The 21,298-nt window shown below is 39.8% G+C and overlaps 1 protein-coding gene and 1 long non-coding RNA gene across 9 annotated transcripts in view; both read left to right on the top strand.

Annotated features, from left to right (window-relative positions):
• Nucleotides 1-6,050, top strand: part of NPAS3 (neuronal PAS domain protein 3) — a 610,089-nt gene extending 604,039 nt beyond the window's left edge. For all 8 annotated transcript variants that reach the window (XM_027726870.2, XM_039386541.1, XM_039386534.1 and 5 more), the window contains one exon: nt 1,778-6,050. In XM_027726870.2, coding sequence (XP_027582671.1) covers nt 1,778-3,087 — 1,310 coding nt within the window. In that variant the 3' untranslated portion in view covers nt 3,088-6,050. The remainder of the gene's footprint in view (nt 1-1,777) is intronic.
• Nucleotides 6,051-7,819: 1,769 nt separating this feature from the next.
• On the top strand, nt 7,820-18,730 carry LOC120324314. Its single transcript, XR_005565530.1, has 3 exons — nt 7,820-7,886; nt 8,496-8,631; nt 18,353-18,730. It is a non-coding gene; the product is annotated as an uncharacterized LOC120324314 (long non-coding RNA).
• Nucleotides 18,731-21,298: the final 2,568 nt, after the last annotated feature.

Below are 21,298 nucleotides of genomic sequence, written 5' to 3' on the forward strand. Positions count from 1 at the left end.
GTTGGCCACCATCACTGGGAATCTCTTCACCCATTCCTAGTGCTTCCTTTACACTGTCTTGTTCTTAACTAGCCACATGACATGTATGTGCAGAACAGTTTGTGTTTCCCATGTGCACTAGAAGTTTCCCCAAGTGAGAAGGTTAGAAGTACATGTGTATTCATGACTTCTAAGGTTGGTGCAGAGCAAGAGAGTGTTCCCAAGGTGCACAGATGTCTGCATCTCAGAGGGAGATGTCTGGGAGTCTTGGAAGACAGAAGAGACAGGGGCTTCTTTGTTGCAAAGGAAATAAACAGAAGTGCCAAAGGATCTGAAATTGGAACACCTTGGATGAAACCAACAAGTTCAATTCAAGCTCTGATAAAATCCCAGGCTGATATTGTGCAGCTTTAGACCACCTTACCTTAAGTTCACTCTTCACCAGCTAGAAACCATGGTCTTAAAAGAAAGCATATTCAAAAAAAAGGAAGAAAAAATTGTAGGAGAAATTCAGTGCTAGGTGGAACAAAAAGCTAGATGAGACTTAGGGGTTTATGGCTGCTACTTTGCTTCTGTGGCTTTTATTTTTCAAAAGGAACAGGCTCTGTGCTGCTGCTGACACAAGAAAAAGTCCCACTTAATGACTTGTGAAGTGCATTACCCTGAATGCTCAGGCAGCTTTCCTGTCAAACCCACCTTCTCCAGCACTTCTGGGAAATAGTTTGGTATTGACGTGGCTCCAGGAGTAACCAGTCTTTAGAGGGAAATTGGCCTTTCTCCTGTCCCCCTAAAACAAGCGTATTGAAAAGGGTAGTACTTGGCTCTGATGAGTGAAAAACATCTTTTATTAGCCAACAAAAGATTTCTGGCTGGTCTGTAAAAGACAAGGTCTCCTGAAGCCTGTAGTGACCCTTTTGAACATAGTATGATAATGGAGCGTATTCAGTCTCAAAGCTGCTTTGGCTCTCCTAGTCCAGTGAGCTAGAGTGTTTATCTCACCAGTATTAGAATTATAATTAAATGAATTCAGGCAAGAAGAGTGACAGCTTCTCAGTGCTGTAGCTGGCATATTTTGAATGGTCCTTAGATGATTTGGATCAATCAAGAATTTAATTCACTGGATGAATTTTTTTCTGTATTTTTTTTTTTATTTGTTGCCCTTCAGGAGAATATGAGAAGACAGTCTAGCAACAACACAAAATTGTTTTAACTGCTTTATTCATTCGAATTTATACACATATGACCTTCTCCTCTTACATGGGAGGAAATCAGCAGTAAATCCACTGAAGCCAGAGACACTATGCCACTTCAAAAGTGGCAATGGTCAGAGGAAAATGAGATGAGAGAACTAGAATCTTCATTAGTAAATAGTGCTATACCTGGATGCCTGCCCACTGTAGGAGAACATTAACGTGAAAGAACAATCACCAGAACATAATGGTGATAATGGGATTGTTCACCGACATCTCTTTGGATGGCATGGCTACAATAGTGTTGTGCTCACAGTTGTCAAAATTATTCTTGTCCTGCCAGCTGATTAAAAGGCCACCCTCAATCAAGGCGCAGCCATATAGCATAGGCTTTTAGTGCATGAACAGTCCTAAGCCAGAGACACTCATGGTGATCAAAACTCTCCCAACACAACTTTGCAAAAAAGTGTGGCTCTACAGAACAGAACACCGTTTGCCAAAAAAAGTTTAAAGGAAATCAAATCTCATTGGTAGGTAGAAATCTGCACTTGAATTATAATATTATGTTCCTGTTGCTAATGGTTTGTTTCACTTTCATTTTGCTCCAGAGGACAATGAGAACTCAAAGTCAGATGAGAAAGGAAACCAATCAGAAAACAGTGAAGACCCTGAATCCGACAGGAAAAAGTCAGGAAATCAGTCAGATAACGAAATGAACTGTAATGATGATGGGAACAGCTCCAGCAACCAGGACAGCAGGGACAGTGATGACAGCTTTGAAAACTCTGACTTCGAGAATCAAAAGGCTCCTGAGGACAGTTTTGGCACTCTTGGCTCTATGCAGATCAAGGTGGAGCGCTATGTTGAGAGTGAGTCAGACTTGCGGTTGCAGAACTGTGAATCACTGACCTCCGATAGTGCCAAGGACTCAGACAGTGCAGGTGAAGTAAATGCCCAGTCTTCCAGCAAACATCAGAAGAGGAAGAAAAGGAGAAAAAAGCAAAAGGGAGGCAGCATGACCCGGAGAAGGCTGTCAAGCACCTCAAGTCCAAATGGACTTGACTCAGCTTTGGTGGAACAGCCCCAGCTGCTTTCGTCACCAAACAGTGCCTCAGTGCTCAAAATTAAAACAGAAATCTCAGAACCTATAAATTTTGATAATGATAGCAGTATTTGGAATTACCCACCCAACAGGGAAATCTCAAGGAATGAATCACCCTACAGTATGACCAAGCCCCCCAGCTCCGAGCACTTCCCTTCCCCCCAAGCCAGCAGTAGTTTACATGTCTCCATTCCAGACTCCGTTCTCACCCCGCCAGGGACTGAAAATACTGCCAGCCGTAAAACTCAGTTCAGCACCTCATCCAACTCAGCCTTGGCTCCTGTGTCCTCTGACCCTTTGTCACCCCCACTTTCAGCATCTCCAAGAGACAAACACCCAGGAGGTCCCACAACTTCCAACTCTTTGTTGTACGCTGGGGATCTGGAAGCCCTTCAGAGGTTACAAGCAGGCAATGTGGTGCTTCCTTTGGTTCACAGGGTAACAGGAACCCTTGCTGCGACCAGCACTGCTGCTCAGAGGGTCTACACCACTGGCACTATTCGATATGCTCCAGCTGAAGTTACTTTAGCCATGCAGGGCAACCTCCTCCCCAACACCCATGCTGTTAACTTTGTTGATGTTAACAGCCCCAGCTTTGGGCTAGATCCTAAAACACCCATGGAAATGCTCTACCACCACGTTCACCGACTCAATATGTCGGGACCATTTGGAAGTGCTGTGAGCGGGGCCAGTCTGACCCAAATGCCTGCAGGGAATGTGTTCACAACTGCCGAAGGACTTTTTTCCACTCTTCCATTTCCTGTGTACAGCAATGGCATTCACACTACACAGACTCTGGAACGGAAGGAGGATTGAAATATGACCACATACTGTGTTCAGTGTTATACTCTGAGGCATAGACTATGTTTTAATTTAGACCTTTAATTCTAGCACTTTGAATTTGAGCAGGTCAGCTTATTATCTCAATATGATGGTCCCCATTTCATTCCCTTTCTCTTTAACTTGACTTATTCTTTAATGTAAAGATATTTTTTTATTTTTGCCTTCAGAGAGTTGAAGTACCAGTTGCCTGCCATTTTGTCTTCTTCTAAGATGTGTGTTTTTTCCTTTGCATCTTTATTAAGATGCCTTTAATATGTGTATGCCTCTGCCATAGAATACTCAGTGTTGTGGTAAAGAGATTTTAAAGTGACAACCATTGGTTTTACTTCAAAATGATCTTGATATGATCAAGATTAAAAGAAACAAGCATAAAAATTGTGCCCTGTTTGACTAAGTCAAATGAAAAGGGGGTTTTGTTCCTAATTCCTTTAAAATAGGGGATAGTATTTTAGAATTTTATGCAGAGTTTAATTCTCTTTTTATGGTTAAGATTTTCTTACTTGCACATAAAATAATTTGGGTTCTTAAAAAGTTAATTTCTGGCCTGTGACTAGAATGTTAAAAAGTTGGACTAAATGTTAATTACTGAAACTTTAACTTAATTTCTAAAACCATGGTGCTATCATTTATTAATCTGTAATGTCTTCATACAATATGCAGCTTGTGGGCTGGGTTTTTTGGAAAGAATGTGTTCCGTACTGGTTTATAGTGGGGTGCTGCAGTCTCCTTGGTTAGTTAAGACAAAAGCCCTCATTAACATTTGCTGCAGGACTTAAAATTTTTTACCTCCAAACTAACAAGCATAGCCTCACATCAAATTTAAATGGGTCAGGAAGCCTTTTTCAAAAAGTGCTTAAAAACAAAAAAATCAATTTAATTGACGCGAGGAGCAGTTTCTTAGGTGCATATTGTTTTGCTTTATTTTTTTCTCAGTGTAACTGAGGCTAATTTTACAACGTCAAATAACACTTCAGAGTAAAAAAAAAAAACAGTACTATTTAACATGTTTTGTTTTGTTTTTCATTTAATATTATAGAGGGAAGGTTGTAAATTTCTTTTTTTTTCTTTGATTTGGGTATTTTTTGTTAATATTTTCCTTATTTCTAGTATTGAAACCAATATGTTTTAAAACTAAAGAATGGGTTAATAAGCTTGAAATAGATAACTACAACTGAAAACTGCACATTAAGTAAAAGAAAAGAAATCTCCTATTTTGTCTTTGTTGCCAGAAATCACAGTGTAGTGTCAAACACTCCAAATGACTGTCAAATATAAATTCTTCTTCCACTCCATCTTTGGCAGCTGTTTGTTAAGGCATCTAATAACAGATGTGAGAACTGTAATGTGTACAATGTGTAAGTGTCCTTGGCTGTCAGTCCCATTGCAGTTTCAATGTGTGTTACTATATGCAGTATATACTAAGCTAATGTAGTTGTTTTGTCCTTTGTCTTCTCTGTGCTTTATCTCTAGTCCGGAGTGGTAAAGTCCCATTCCTGCAGTCCTAGTGAACCAGTGATTCTTGGGGGTTAGTGGTTTTTGTGTGGTGGCCTTCCTCTGTAATGTCACCTTATGCTGCTTCCACTGTCTGTATACATTTTAATTTCTGCTGTTGCTTTGCTGTTGTGTATTCTCAAACCTCTCTCTCCCTCTTCCTCTCTCCCCACCTCCTCCACACGTTTTCCCTCTCTCTTTCTCTCGCTCTCTCGTTTTCTCTTCTTCACTCTCAGAGATAAAAGACTCTTAACTAGCTCAAGGTTAATGGAGCCATTATTCCCACAGAGGAATTCTGGGTATGACTTACTCTTCCAGTGTACCCCACAATGCACTACAGAGTAATGCTCAGATATATTAAGCAAATTGACGCCATATAGCCTCAGTTGTTAACATTCCCAGAGTCCTTGTGCTCGAACTGTAAGCAGAGGGTGCATTTCTTTGGTTTTCTCCTAGGTAGGCTGGTGGAGCAATACGTAGAACAATTACCAGTGAGATATGAAATTCTTTCAAAGGTCGACTGGCATTGTTTAAAAAGGAAACTGAGCTTAGAATTGTCATATATATTCGCTTATGTGTGCAAAGCTAATGTATTAACTCAGCTGTCCTTTTTGACCACTCACTGCATTGTGTCAATTTCTGTGGTAGCTTTGAATTTGAGAAGTAGGTCCAAGCCACAGAGGAGTGATAGTGGAAAAGGAACTGGATGCCAGATATTTAATTAATGAACTTTTAAAGGTTCCATAGGAAGGATTAAAGTAGGTTTAAAAAAGGCAAGAAAGCTGATTGGGAAATTCAAAGTTTAATTTTGGAAGCTCTGCTCTAGCTATGGAACAATCAAAGGAGTGCACCTATCAGCTACGAAGAACAGCTAGACAGCTGTTGTTGTTTTGGGTTTTTTTTATAAATGTTACTGTGTTGTGTCAAAATGATTTCTGGTGATTTGAACTAACAGATAATCACAGCTGCTGTCTAAATCCATAGTGTTTAAAATTACAAAATGAAAAAAAAACTTCATTACCTGTGAAGACTGTGTCTGTGTTTTTAACTATTTCTTGTACAAATATATGAAATCTTTTATGAGGAGACTGGTGCCAAGTAGCTGAATAATGGGGAAAGGGATTCTGTTCGTATAAATCTTAGCAGTGTTACCAACTCTACAATATAAAAAAATTAAAATGTTAAAAAGTGACAGCTATGGTACATTTATTTTGTGTTAAGCTAACCGAATCTAACTTCTTGAGTGCCTGGCTTATTTGAAACATTTTTTTCATTGATCATTGATAATGCTGCAAATCAGAAATGTACATACTTCATTTACAACAGGGTTCTTTTTATACTTTTGTAGATTCTCATACATGTCATACATGGTTGTCTTTATGTAACTTAATTTTTTTTCATCCCGCAGGTGCCATTTTCATAATAAACTTCTCTTGGATTTGTTACTATCTGGCATCATTTCTTTTACATATAACCATCCTGACTAATGAATGCTGGTAGTATTTGTTTGAGCAGGTATTTTTTAATTGTTTTGTAAAAAAAAAAACTAAAATACAAGAAAAAATAACCAAAAATCAAAGAAGATAAAGCTAGATTTTTATTAACACTTGCGAAATGAAGAAAAGAAGCTGTCAAGATGTAGGTTAAGAATGCTAATCCAAATACTACAACAAACTTGCCACCATTCTAAATTCTCAGCTACCCCAACTCATTGTCATATTGAGCATTTTTATGCACATTATCAAAGCTGAATAATGGACCTGCAACATTAACCACTATAGAAAGTGTGCATTTTTTCTTGATTAATGCACACTGGAAGAGGTCAGCTTTGTACATTAATCATTTAAAATGCACTTTATATTTTCATTTTTATACTCTATGATGTTACGGTGAAACTCTTAAGTCACATTATATCCTACCTAGGCTGCTGATTCTTTTAAATGTGTACTTTCTTTCCCCAGAGTGGCAACTTGTAAGTTGTTGGTGTCGTGTGGCTAAACATTCTGCCTTACTTACTGAGGACAGAAACATTTACCAGTGCAGAACTGATAAGGCAAAAAGCCTTGACCCCACAAATGAAGGGGGGAAAAAAAAAGTCAAAACCAGTTTTGATTACACAGATATCCATATAGAGTGGCTAAAAAGGGAACGACCTGCATAAATTCTGAAAAAAAAAATGCCTGAGGCAAGTGGTTTTAGTCTCTGCAGTGAAAAGCAGGGAGAAGCTATGGTACAGGAGATGCCACCCCAGGTACCCATCGCTCTGTGCCGACTCTGGTGGTGGCTGCTGCATGCATGGAGGAGGGGCTGGGTGGTGGGAGATGAGGGGAGTGGGAGCCTTCTCACCCATGGCTTACATGGTCTCTACATTTCTCCTTCATTCATGGCCTTTCTTTACAGTGCCTCCCCGACCTGTGAAAAAGATTTTGTTATTGCTGAGTATGCAGTCTCTAAGAACTCAAATTTGACGCAATCAAGGCAGTGCTGCCTATAGTCAAAATCCCTAAGCATCTCTGAGTGTCTAAATCTTTTCTCCTCTCTACCTCCACTTAGAAAGTAACACTACTAGGCTAATCATTCTGGGTCAGACTCTGGTTGCCTTATTAATGCTGAGTAAAACTGTCTATTCACAGTTTTCAGCACATCTCTTTTCAGTGAAAGATACACTCAGCTGAAATAAGAGCATATAAATCCGGTTGGCTGGGCTGATTAAATTAAAAAAAAAAAAAAAAGAGAGAGAAATGTATGCACAGTTATAGCTCAGTGAGCCAGTCCAGTCCCTTAATAGCCTGAAGTCTGGCTCTTTGAACTTCCAAGCAGTTCAGGATTCCTACTTCCCAGGCTCCAAGCACTGAGTTTGCTACGTCTCCAACTTCCAGTGGGTAGAAAGGAGCAGAGGTTAGCGATGCTGCTTTCAGCTCTGCCTGCATGTTCCAGTTGGCAATGCATCTTGTTTATGAGGTAGCTAAGGGTACGGATGCCAACCGAGAAGAAAACTGAATTTAAATGGAGATTGGAAGAATGACCAGAATAAAGATTAATGGAAGAATAACATGCCTGTTCCAAATAGTGTTAACCAATATTAACTAAAGCCACTAATTCCAAGAAAGGGCTTGAGAGAGGCATTTCTGAGCTGTTATAAAGGCTTTTTAAATCTTAACCACACTGCCTCCATGCATGAGAGCATGGAGTTGATGGTTAAAAGGGATAGACTGCTCTAAGACTTGCAGTTGAATGAGGAACTTTGTGCATTAAAGAAAATTATGGAAAGCCATTTTGTGGTAGGTTTTCATAGTGATGTTACTGCACTAGTTAATGTCTGAGAATGGATATTGTAAATTATTATCTGCAGCAGCTTTATTAAACAAAAACAACTGCTTGAAAGGGTTGAGCCCTTTGAAAAGGGTTCCTGGGGGTAGACTTAGCTGCTATCTTGGTAATATTTGACAAAAAACTGTTTTCCATGGAGGAAGTTGGGGAAACTTTGTCAAGTCATTTCATCAAAGAACATTTCCTAAAAAACCTGATCTCAGTACCTGCCATCTCTAGAAAGTTTGTTCCTGAACTGCTTGTTTTGCAAGGTGATATATGCAGGTATTTAAAAGCTACCTAAAGGGTTGCAAGGGGAAAAGGGCTCTTTCGAAGCCTCATGACTCTGAAAGGTTATAGTGAAAGAAGAATATTTCAGGAGTACTTAGGTAAGTACTCTGACAGCTTGCACTGGTGCTCTTGCAAGGTGGTCTGTCACTGGAGTAACTTTGATGCCCCTGACAGCACATTTATTGTTATGATTCTAGGAACTGCATTAGTTTAAATGTGTCAATGCTTTCAGAGTTATTTGCATAGTATTTTCCCTTCTTACCATTGTAATTTCTTTATTTTCATTTTAGGGCTGGGGGCGGAGGGTGGAAAGACTTGATGTGCATTGTCAACTAAATTAATGAACTGTCATCTATCCAGTGAGTTTACCAAAGAGCCTACAGAAGTGTGAACAAATGGGATATCACCAGAGCCACAGATGCTCAGGTAAGATCAAACCATTTATAAAACATGCACATGCATGCACACAGACACTCAGATCTACTACCTCTGAAAGCCAGTTGAGTTTTCAAACTGGGCAGGGTGGTACCTATGTATGTATGCATAATAAAGGTCCTTTCTTCCCCTCTTTCACCTATTCCTTCATCTTTTCATAAGTGAGTGCTGGAAGATGTTTTCATAAAATAAATCACATCCACACTTTTTTCAGCAAATCGTAGAATCATAGAGTAGTTTGGATTGGAGGGAACCTTAAATGTCATCTAATTCCAACCTCCCTGCCATGGGCAGGGGTGCCACACACTAGATCAAGTTGCTCAGGGGCCCAGCCTGAACACTTGAAGGGACGGGGCATCCATAACTTCTTTGAGCAACCTATTCCACTGCTTCACCACCCTCTAAGTAAAGAATTTCTTCCTCACATCTAATCTAAACCTACTCTCTTTCAGTTTAAAACCATTGCCCCTTGTCCTTCATTATCTGCCCATGTAAAAAGTCCCTCTCCCTCCTTTTTAAAAGCCCCCTTATTGTACTGAAAGACTGATAAAATTTGTTCCTAAAGCCTTCTCTTCTCCATGTTGAACGACCCTAACTCTCTCAGCCTGTCTTCATAGGAAAGGTGCTCTAGCCCTCCACTCTGGAGAGAGTGGAAGAACAGTTTTTATTCCCATAATCACTGTGAGGTGGTTCTTTTGGAAAAAAAAAAAAAAAAAAAAAAAAAAAAAAAAAACAGAGTAGTTCTGAATTATTTCATATAAATAATCACATTTCTAGAAATATCATACTCAGAAGTAAAATCTAGCTTAGTGACTCAAGTCCAAAGCCATGCAAATTAAATCAATAATTATGAGTTTGATTACATGTGTAGGAAGTTATAAATTTTTTCCCATTTTCTAGGAGCTGTGTAGATTAGATGCAATGCAGAAAATAAGGCATTTTTAGTAGACACCAACAGCACAATAAGTACTGACTTAATGCTTAAGCAAAATGATCGTCAGGACCCAATAAAGGCTTATGGGAACTCAGTGGGAGAATGCTTGCATGCTTTGCAGACAGGAGACTTTATTGTCTGGCACTTCATCTCAAATTACCTTTCACTGACTCTAGAGACATGGAAAATATTGAGATTACCTTTCCCGTTACGAGTTTTCATGAGAAAAAGGACTCCTTGTCTTGTTTGTAATAAAAGTGAACATAATGTTTTCTGGCAAAAGGAAAGGAATCAGGTTTTCCTCTTGCTTTAAAAGCATTCACAGATTTATAGCGGAAATGACAGGAACAGGATGTATTAACCATATGACCCCAGCAGAATGAGTCTATATCCTTGATTGATGTACAGGTTTGTCTATGTCCTCTGAATAGCCACAAAAGGTCCAGTCTTGGTCCAGCTCAAATTAATGAGAACTTGACTAATGACTTTAATGGCTTCAGGACCAAAGTTTTGATCCAATATTCATAATCAAATAACAAAGCAGAGCCTATAGCATGAACCACAGACAAATGAGTCTGCGGCTAATTGTTACATCAAGCTTCCTTTCTAATCCTCTACCACACCAGTCACAGGCCAAGAGAGCAGCTCTTTTTTGTTTCATTAAAAAATCTTTCCCAGTTTTTCCAAGCTGCGTGGTCTGATCCTTCCACAGATTCCTATCTTTAAAACATGGTGGGAGTGAGTCAAAGGCACAGGTAGGACTGTAAAAACTGCCTTCTCACCCATGCTCTGTGGGAGTGGGCCTGGCTGCCTGGATCTTTAATATGAAACAAAAGGACTCCAAGGAGGAAACTCTGCTGGTTATCAAAGCTTGTATTTTCTTGAACTGCCAGCAGTGCTACCTGATGGCAGCACCAGAATCACCAGTACAGCTTTCCCAAACCCTCTCTGAATATCATCCAAGAGATGGGAATGTTCACATTTTAAGGAGGTGAGTACTGACTGAAACCATTTCTGCTCAGTACTGTGAATCTCTGAGGTCTCTTAACATTTTTTTCTTCTAGCCAGTTCTCTGCTTTATTACAGCATGTAAGATAGCATCTTGCAGGACAGTGACAAAAAATTATTTCAGGTCTGGAAGTCCAGTTTCCTTAGATTATAGCAAATAGAAAGAACTAGAATTCTCTAAAGATTTATTTTGAGCTGAAAATACAAACTAAATGCTACGATTCATCCTCATAGCAAGGACCCAGGGATCTTTGACTTTTCAGGGTAAGATTGGTTTCTAAGAACAGGCCTCCCACTTATTGCTCATTGGCACTTGGAATAAACTGTAATTTTTGCCCTCTTTCTTGCTTAAAAGGAAGAATCCTTGCCGCTCTGTATACTTTTGCTTCTGTTGAAAGACCTGCGGCTCATGAGCCTGGTTAGGCCCCTTCAGTTCCTAGGCAATTTTCTTCATTGGACATTACCTGAAATTTCCAATTGCGTGTTATTGTGGTTTCACCCCAGCTGACAACCAAGTCCCATGCAGCCACTCGCTCTCTGCTCTGCCAGCAGGATCAGGGAGAGAATCAGAGGGATAAAAGCTGGAAAATTCATAGGTTGAGATACAGACAGGGAAAGCAAAAGTCACGCACACAAGTAAAGCAAAACAAGGAATTAATTCACTGCTTCCAATGGGCATACAGGTGTTCAACTATCTCCAAGAGAGAAGGGCCCTGTCACGCATAACAGTGACTTGGGAAGACAAACACAGTCAATCCCCTTCCTCTTTCTTCCCCTCACTTTATATACTGAGCAGGATGTCAGATGGTATGGAATATCCTTTTGGTCAGTTTGGGTCACTTGTCCCAGCTGTGTCATGTCCCAGCCTCCCACGCCCCCCCAACTTCCTTGCCAGAGTGGCAGTACAAAAAGCAGAAATGGCCTTGGGTCTGTGTAAGCCCTGCTCAGCAACAACAAAGACAACTCTGTATTATCAACCCCCTGTTCAGTACAAATCCAAAACTCAGTACTGTGAAGGAAATTAACTCTACCCCAGCTGAAACCAGCACACATGTTGGCATGATCATTTGCTTCCCATGAGACTGTAGCCTTCATATTTTCTGTATTTCTTCTCTTTTTTCCACCATGTTTGTTTTTGGCTTTGCCCATCCTTGTTATCTTCAGAATGTCTTCAAACACACACCCTAGGATGTATAACATTTTCCCAGTGTGATCTATAACCATTACTGCCACTCCCTGGGCCTTGTTACCAAGCCAATTTTATATCCAATTGAGTATTTTAGTATCGTCCCATACTTGCTAACCTTACAAATTAATCTGCTATGTGGCACTGTATTGAGAGCCTTTTCAAGTCCAAGTAAATTATGTCTCCTTCTTTATCACTGTCCACTTTCATTGTCACTTCCTCAGAGAAATGAATCAAGATTGTTAAGCCTGACCTCCTTTTTGTAATCCATGCTGACTACCTCTAACCAATCTATATTAGATTGATATTAAATCAGGACACAGACTCCAAGGGGGCCTGCTACATAAATGCAACCTAAAGTTGCTTTGTGTGGAGATGAGAGATGGGAATCACTGATACACTAAAGTTAGCAGTACCAGGTCTGATGGTTTGCCGTAACTTATTAGTGGCCAGATCCCTCCCCAAAGTCTCAACCAGAACTCCTCTGAATAGAATAAAACCTTTTATCTGCATTTGCCTAGCTTGTTTTAATTACAGAAGTGAATGTGATCGCTGAGGATGAGATCTGGGTTCTGCCTTTACTCATTTATGATTAAGTCAAAATCACAAAGACATTCCAAAACCTAATTTTCAACAGAATGTTGTCTCACAAATTCTGAGAAGAGCTGTGTCTGCATTGCCTAATGTGTATGTCAAAAGACAGCATTGGCATTTGTTTCCTCTACAAAGCCAAGAGAATCTCCCACCTTGGCTAAGGTGCTGGAGAGCACGTGTGCTATGTCAGCTGCAACAATTTTCCCAATATTCCATTAAGATATTTGGCATCTTGCTTCCCATGAAACATGTGCCTGCTCTGAGTACATGTCAGTACTGACTGATGCCAGAGAAGCAACTTTTTCCTCCGCAAGAGGTGGGCTCAGGGACTGCAAGGTACACCATAGAATCATGCACCATGTTACCTTGCTTGCTTGCTGAGGTATGAAAATGGCAGCCTGCACAAGCAGGATGAGGAAAGAGGATCTCAGCAGTGAATACTGGCAGCAGTTTAGGTATAAATTAAGTATGTTTTGCCAGCTTTTCTGCCTCAGTGACTGGAAATATCTCCCTCAATGCTGTAAGCACAATAGAGGTCTCTTTAATTTGGGAATAGAGGGCCAGTCAATCCCAACAGTCTGTCTTGAGCTTCTTTGACAACATATGCATCAAGCACACTGAGATCCAGAGGAAGTCAAAGGCATCCCTTGGGAAACCAACCTTTGTGCACCTTGGGTGTGCTATGAGGCAGAAGGCCAAAGTGAGCCTTCTAATCTACACCCTGTGAAGGCTTATTGCTTATATCCAATGTACACACACATGGTACCCTTGTGTCTTCAAATCAGAAATGTAGTAGTCCGTGTATGGTGGAAGAGATGTTGTTCTGGAAGAGTTCAGCACAGTCAGTGCTGCTGCAGACTTACATATTCTGGCAAACATCCACTGAAACATAGGAAAGAGGCCCCCCAAACAGTTTGGCATGCATTCAAGGCCTTGACCGTGTAACAGCCAGTACAGACATGCTCAGAAAAATAACTTGCAGAAACAGTAGGTCAAAAGAGAGAAGCATAACTTAAGGGTTATAAGGGTATAAAGAAATAGTTGGAGCATGTCTTCCCTGGTTGGAAGAAAAGATTGCTCACATGCTTTATGATGAAAGAGTTCTGAAGAGAAAGTAAAGAGAAACTAAGATAATCATGTATTTCTTAGGCAAATAGAAAAGCAGAAAAACAAAAAAAAAAAAAGGCAAACCTATTTGCTAGAGTTCTCACATTGCTAGTATCTGCAGCTAAAACATGTAGTCTTGCCATTGGCATAAGATATATCACAGCTACATTGAGTCCCACAGTTAAAGAAACATGGTTTAATATCAAATGTATCATATAAAGTTACACATACAATCCTAACAACCTAACACCTCTAAAGAATCAGCTATTGAGTAAGCGTACACCATAGAAAGTTCCATCAGACAGCAAATTATGTAACATACCCTTCAAGCAGAAATTGTATTCAATACTTTTCTGTACAAATCTGGTCATGGGTGACAGGTCAGATGATAGTCACTGTCCCTTCTGATGGTAATACCCTGTTGAAACACTGACCTTGCTGACACTAGTAAGAAGTCTGTTCTATATGTGTGCAATTTGTAGATTTAAATCTTAGCCAAATTAGGAACAATAAAAAGTGAACCAAAAATGAGAACCGAAAACAGCAGCAAAATCATTTATCATGACTATAAGGTTTTGATTATGATTTCCAGCACAATTTTGTGAGCAAATAGTGACATTTTGTAAAGGATCAAAAGTATCTTTTCATTATTGTGTTGGCTCCACGTTCTCCTGCAGCAGATGACTTCTACTTACAGGACTCAGCAGTGCACTTCAGAGAAAACATCCATGAGAGGAGAGAGTGGGAACTGACATTTGAAATAGGAGATATCCTTTAACTTCATCATTAAGTGTCTGTAGGATATTTGCCTTCTCTGCTTCATGATCATGGCTCAAACATGATCAGTTCAAAACTGATCTGATTCCCCATGATAAGCAGGGACTTACACCATCCAGACAGCTTGAGCACTGAGTGGTAGTCACAGCAGCCCAGCACAGGACAAAGAACTCCACCACAGTCCTGCCTTGCGGTCAGCCATCATATTCTGCATGCTGCCCCTTCTGTACATCATTCCTGGCTGCCAGTGTCAGGGATATACTGTCTTGGGTGGGTTTGGGCACAGCACAAAATTTCTAAATATTCTTGGGGCCATCTAAATTATAATCAAGTTGCTTATAATATTAAAATTCATAGGACCAGAAATCACACCCTGAAAGAAATTTTCCCAAACCTCACAAATATTAACTTCATCACTGGCTTAGTACCATGCTCAAAAAAAGAATAGAAAGTTCAAAAACTCTTCCATTGGTTTAATGGCATGGTGTGCATCACCTCAAAATATGCAACACTTTGGCTTCATGGTGCTGCAATGAGACACAGACTTTGCCACTTAGACATGCATTTATTTCCATTACTAACATTCATGTTCCAGTGCAGACAAGAGGAGATTTGTTTCAAACTAAATTAAACCACGATATCCTAGACCTTTGCAAGTGTGTAGTGATACTATTTAGTAGTACTGCTGAGTAATGATGATGCTGCTGTTAGCAGTAGCATTTTTTTTAGCATTAGTAGTAATGGTGGTGTACTGTAGTAATAGTATCACTTCTACTATCTCACAGTAGTGATGATAGTGTTACTAGGATAAGTCCCAAGTACTGCTGATTTTCCTGTGCTTATGGAAGTGCACTTAACTGTGAATGCCTGCTTCCAACTTCCTTGACCCTCTCTGCTTGCTTCTTCCCTTTTTGGTCACTGATAGAATAATTTTTTCATTTGTGTACAAGATTACACACTGTCAGAGGTTAGCAAAGTAGGCAAATTGGAGTCTTCATTTTAGAATATTATTTGTCAGTTGACCTTGTAATACTATCTTTTGATAACTACATATGACACCAGCTTTTAATACGCTGTGTGGCTGATAGATAAAATCCAAGGCACAAATCAGTAACTGTCCAAGGGCCTGATCACCACACCATGCCTAAACTAATGCTGCCTAAAGAAATCTGCATGAGCTATTAGGAGGGGTTCGTCACTGATAATTTGCTACAGTGGGAACTTGACATCCTTGTAAGGGGCATGCAAAAAGCTTTTCGTTAGTTGTCTAAAATGGCTGAGAAATGCTGTGATGTTATATGTCAGAAATAACATTTTCTTTGATGATACGGGTGGGTCTGGAGAATTGCAAGGCAATCCTCTGCTGCATAGTATAAGAACATGTCACAGACCAGGGCTCAAAGAGCACGAAAATGCTGACCACTAACTCAACACAGTAAGATAATATTAATAATAACGATAAAAATGATGAATTGTTGCAGTCTTATTCATAAGCATTCGTTAGATCTGAAATCTTATTAGATCTTCATACACATCCCATCATATACCTGACAGCCCTCTGCTGAGCCATAAAGGTGAGTGGCACGTGCTCAGTGAAGCTGCCTTATACAGTGAAATGGTTTATGAGAAATGACAATATATGATGAGAATACAAAACTTGATAATAGGTTTATTTATCGATTGCAAATAAAATTCATGAACTGTGAAGCTGGAAACTGCACCAGAGGGAACTGGTCCAAGAGGACATTAGGGAAAGAGAGCGTGTGTATGTGTGTGTGTATTACACATAAACTAAGTTAAAGGTTGCCTAAAGGCTTCTGATTCCACAAGCAGAGCCTCTGAGGATAGGATCTGAAAGCCTTTAATGCTACTAAAGCTTTGTCAGTAAGATATTTGCATATTTTGCCTACAAACCCAAAATGTTGTATTAATTCATTTTTATTTACCTTTCTGCCACTTCCAAAAGAAACCTCACAGGAAGCCATTAATGACACCGCTTCATAAGAGATAATTTTCAGAGAGGCTTTGCAGGTAGTGGCTAAAGGGGGGGAAAATGTGTGTCAAATTTAGGTTATTAACAATATAATCCTTAAACAGGCAGTATCTCAAAAACTAATTCATCCTCAAATTTGACTGTAAAAACTGCATGATCCTTTCTGTGCATGTGATTTTATATTGCATGTCTTCTTTACTTCCTGTTTACTAGAAAGGGAAACAGGAGAGTTTTGAAGCGCTGGGGCTGGATGCTGGAAAACACAATTTTGTCTTTATGCTATGGCACCTTCCATTCAAATCCAGGTCCCTTTCTCCACAGCCCCCCAGCAAAACCAACAGGCAAGCAGCTTTCACAGACCATGTGCAAAGGGCCACCAACAGCACCTACCTGCAGAGGAATCCTTGGGTTGGTTGGGAACCTCTCTGCAGGACACCCCCAGTCCCCAGCACAAAAACTTTGCTTTGCTTTGCCATTTGCATCCTGCACGGGGAATCTGGATTGCCGCAACAACTCACCACAAGACAAATCATACTGGTATCCAAAACATTTCCCAGTCTCCCCCACACAAAATCAGGCCTAGTGTCCCTGGTCTGTCCACAACTCACAACTGTAGGCATTTGAGATGAGATTGCTGTATTTGTTATAAGTTAAACAATATTTTTTGTTTACTGTAATGCCAGGTTCTTGGCAGATAGACCTTTGGACAAGCTAAATGAGAAGCAATTGCTCTTAAATCCATGGCTGCAAGAAATCAGGAGTTCCATTTAATACAATTTTAACAACATGATTTTTTAATCACAACATGGCAAAAGCAGTCTTGACCTTTTCCCTACTTAAGCACAAAGTACTGAAACTCTTGTGCCTTCCCACACTGAGAGAAGACCTTTTTTCTCATGTGAATTTATAATATTCAGTACAAGCTTCTTTTAAACTTTCCTTTTGTTTTACTCCCTCTACTCAGATCCTTTGAAGATATAATTTATTAGAGGTTTCCTCTTCCTTCCTGTACTTTTCTGCTCTGGATGCTCTATTTATAGTCTTTGTAATCCAAAATTATGTCTGAGGTAAAACATAGAGAGTCATACGTGTAGGCGACATCAATGTCCCCCATTCCACTGCCCAGTCCAGCACCTTTGCCCCTCATTTGTCCTTTAAACAAAGATTTCTCCTGATTATTTACATACTAATTTTTCTGCATTTAATCTACATTTAATCGTTTCATCTACATCTACTTTATCTCTATACAGTAGCCTTTGTCTCCTCACATGCTACATAGACCAGAGTCTCATCGCATCCCTTGTAGGGCTGGCATATATGTTGTGCCCCTGACTACAGGTGAGTACTGTGTTCTGGTTACAACTCATCAATGGCTCCCAGAGACGAAATGAAAGGTTATATATATGAACCATACGAGGTGCCAGCAACCTGGGCCCCACTGCCCCAGAGGGTGGGCAGAGAGTGGGGAGAAGCAAAATCTTCATTACATGACCACTCTCCTTCCACCACCTCCTTGGCCATAGTGCCTGGTTGAAGCTAGTGAGATATTGTGCAATTGTGAGGTTCCTTGGGGATGGGGCAAGGAGGAAAAAGTGCTACCTGGTCATGCCCTGGCACAATCATCTCCTCCTCCCCAATTGAAACAAAACAGGTCTGCACTCAGACTGTCCTTTTCTTGTTCAGGATAAAACTTGACCCATATGGTCCCAGAGAAAAGCAAAACACCTCTATTTATTGCAGAGCTGTTATTCCCTGGCACAACCCCACTGAAATCAATACTACTTCTTCAGCACAAGTGTTTCAAAGCCCAACCCTACTGTGGTAAGTACACCTGTGGTCCATTACAAGGTTCCTTCTTTCTGTGACAGATGAGCAGCTGAAAATGCTCAAATAAAAGCCCCAGCCTTTCTGAGTCCCTACCAGCCCTGCAATGCATAGACATGGGTTAGCAGGGAGGTGAACAGGAAGGATGAAAGACAGCTATGATAGCAATGATAAATTGTTAGTGGAAAGGCCTCAGTACCTAGTGGAGGCTTATGGATGGTTTAGTAAGGTTTTCACGGCTCTGTACTGAAAGGCTACAGTGAACTGCAGTTATATTTGTTCTTTGCAGGTGCTGTTTTGTTTTCCTGGGTTTTTCCACACAAACTGAGGAAACACTGTGTCTGGAAAATTACAAGGTCGGCTCGTGCCAGAAGCTATTGCTGGAGAAACAGCCCAGTGACGCCATTAAACAGGCCACAGTTAATTAGTAGCAAACCCTGAAGATGTTTCTTACATTATGACACAGAGAGATAGTGGAGAAAGCAAGAAAAAGAAAAATCTGGATAGGGGACTTCAAAATGGAATGTTTCTTTAAAAAATTAATATGGAAGAATTAAAAAAAAAAAAAAGCTCGGGAATGTAAGGTTGTCAGTCTTTTCTTCCTCCAAGTACAAGTGCTTGAGATATTTTCAAAAACTAGCAACAACTCCATGTGACAGCATCCTCTCCTGCTGTGTGCCACCCCAGGAATGCGCCTGGGGAAAGTGCCACAGTGGTGAAAACGCATGTGTGGAAAAGGGGTTCTCCAATGCATGTGTTCACTGGGTGTGCATGAGTAGTGTCTGGAAACGTCTCTTTGTGCTGATGTTCATGCCCTGTAATTCTAATACAACAATTATTTTATAATCCTTTATTATATTTTAAACTAATTTAAAGTTCAAAGTAGATTATCCATATAGCTCAGTTATTTAAATGCTAAAGCCTCTTTTTACACACCAAAAAGAGGGAAATTTAGATATTTCACCTTTAATGCCCCATGATAATTTTTCCCCTTCTTTCAAAAACAGCTGCAAAACAAATAAATAAAGTGAAACGTTCAGGGCCAGAAACTGTTTCTCTTTGCTGCTCCTCAGAGGTCATTACAAAGGTTTAATCCCCACTTGCAGTTCTGTAAGACAAGCAAACCACAGGCAGTGATAGACCAGGACTTGAAGCTGTGCATTATTGCAGAGTTGCTCCATCTGATGATGTGGGCACCCTCACTGTGTACCTGCATGGCCTCATCAGTGGGAGCAGCCGGCACTACCAGAAGTGATTCAAGCCAGGCAAGATATGGATTGTGATCCAGAGGTGTTGAGACACGTAGGAGTGTCACTTAGGAACATGGTTTAGTGATGAACACAGTGGTGCTGAGTTAATGGTTGGACTCGATGACCTTAGAGGTCTTTTCCAACCTAAATTATTCTCATTCTTTGATCTCCAGACACCTGAAGAGGTTAGCCCGGAAGACTATTTACCTAATTCAGTCACCATGCAAGTCAGCAGTGACAAACACAATCATTCACCCCCTCATCCCCAACGGATTGTGTGCACCTGCTTCCAAACAATCCAGAAGATAACGATCCTAGCCCATGGCATGCTGCATGCCATATCTGCCACCTATTGCCTTGGAAAAAAGCAGTATTTGCTGCTAGTTGTTTGCCTATTGTTCATGGCCATTTTAATTTGGGTTAAGTTTAATTTGTGTCAAAATTTGTTCTCACTTCATTATAGCCCTATAATATTTGGCCTTCTATTTCAATCACCAAAATGTACACACTCTGCTCAACCAAATATATTTGGGCATTTTGGTTTTCCTTTATTTTGATTCTATTTTGTCCAACAAGATATAGAACAGTATTCACTAGAGATTTAACAACTTTGGTACAGGCACTGTACCATAAGCAAAAGTAGAAACGACTAGAAAGCTTCCTGGATTTTATAAAATTTCAATAAAAATAAGATGGTTCTAAATAGTTATCAAATACCTTGCTCAAAACTATTCTTTGTTGATGGACAGAATTATAGTTGAAGTCATAGTTGTCCAGTAACTCCTTTGTGTTTCATTTTTACATGGTCTTATGACAGTTTCTATTTTTGTTTTTATTTCTTCAGTTAATAGAGGGGGGGAAAGTATATATTCTCTTTACAAATGCAGGTGGGACAGATATGCAGATATACAACAGATATACCCATGTACAAACCATGTCTAAATATTTGGCCTCTTCCATCTGCAAAACCCTGCAGAAAAAGAAAAACCTAATTTTGCTACAATCATTTTGAAAACAATTACTTCATCTGCTAGTGAATTTATTATATTAATCTGTCTGCTTGATTTATCTGTGTTAATTATTTTTTAAAGGAGCAGTAGTAAAAATAACAAGTGGAAGAATCATATGCAAATGTGATGTCTAAAGAGCAGTCATCATATTGGAAAATAATTAACTATTCATAAATGGTCAAGTTGAACTTACTCTGTATAACAGACTGAAACATAAGCCATTATAGGCAAGTTCCCCTGCTCCTGATAAGACATATTTTAAATTTAGATTTTTAATATTTTAATTTAGATTTGATATCCTAATTTTATTCTTTTCCCTCTGGCTAGCAATGCTAGGTGTTATTCAGGTTAATGTCACCCTTTGCATTTATTTTCTTTCTCTTTATAATGTCAAAAAATAAAATTTAAATATATTCACACACACTTGTAAGGGCTTTGGAAATTATGCAGCAAGATTTTTGCAGATCTTTTCTCCTGTCAGGTTTCACTAACACATATACTTACCAATTCCCTTCTAGTGGTTCCTTTCAGGAGATCAGCTGCATTAATTTAACTCTTCTACTGTAATTTCAGGAGACTGAACCTAGGATAAAAGGAGCTTGGTGACTGATTCTGCCTTTTGCTATCATTTGCTTGGTCTGAAGATAATGGTGGCAACATTGACAATGCTATAAAAAAAAAAAAAAGAGGTGTACTTTAGGCTTACATTCTGAGAAACACAAGACAGTTGTCCAAAGACAGAGAGAAAGGGAGAGGTTGTTGAGAAAAAAGCTGAGAAAATACGTCAGCTTTGAAAAAGCATCTTTTTGACCTAAATCTTTCCTGTTGGGCTCCTCTTCCATATGTTCAGCTTATCCAAGCAGCCAACCCAGCACTCCACTGCCACCACCATCTGTCTGAGGGCCCACCATGACTTTCAGTTCTCCAGATTCCTGCACCATCCTCATCTTTCCCCCCCGCAGTGGAAAAGGACCG

The sequence above is a fragment of the Pipra filicauda genome, unplaced genomic scaffold (genome assembly GCF_003945595.2).
Source record: "Pipra filicauda isolate LSUMZ 115617 unplaced genomic scaffold, ASM394559v2 scaffold11_size5308982_pilon, whole genome shotgun sequence".
Lineage (NCBI taxonomy): Eukaryota > Metazoa > Chordata > Aves > Passeriformes > Pipridae > Pipra > Pipra filicauda.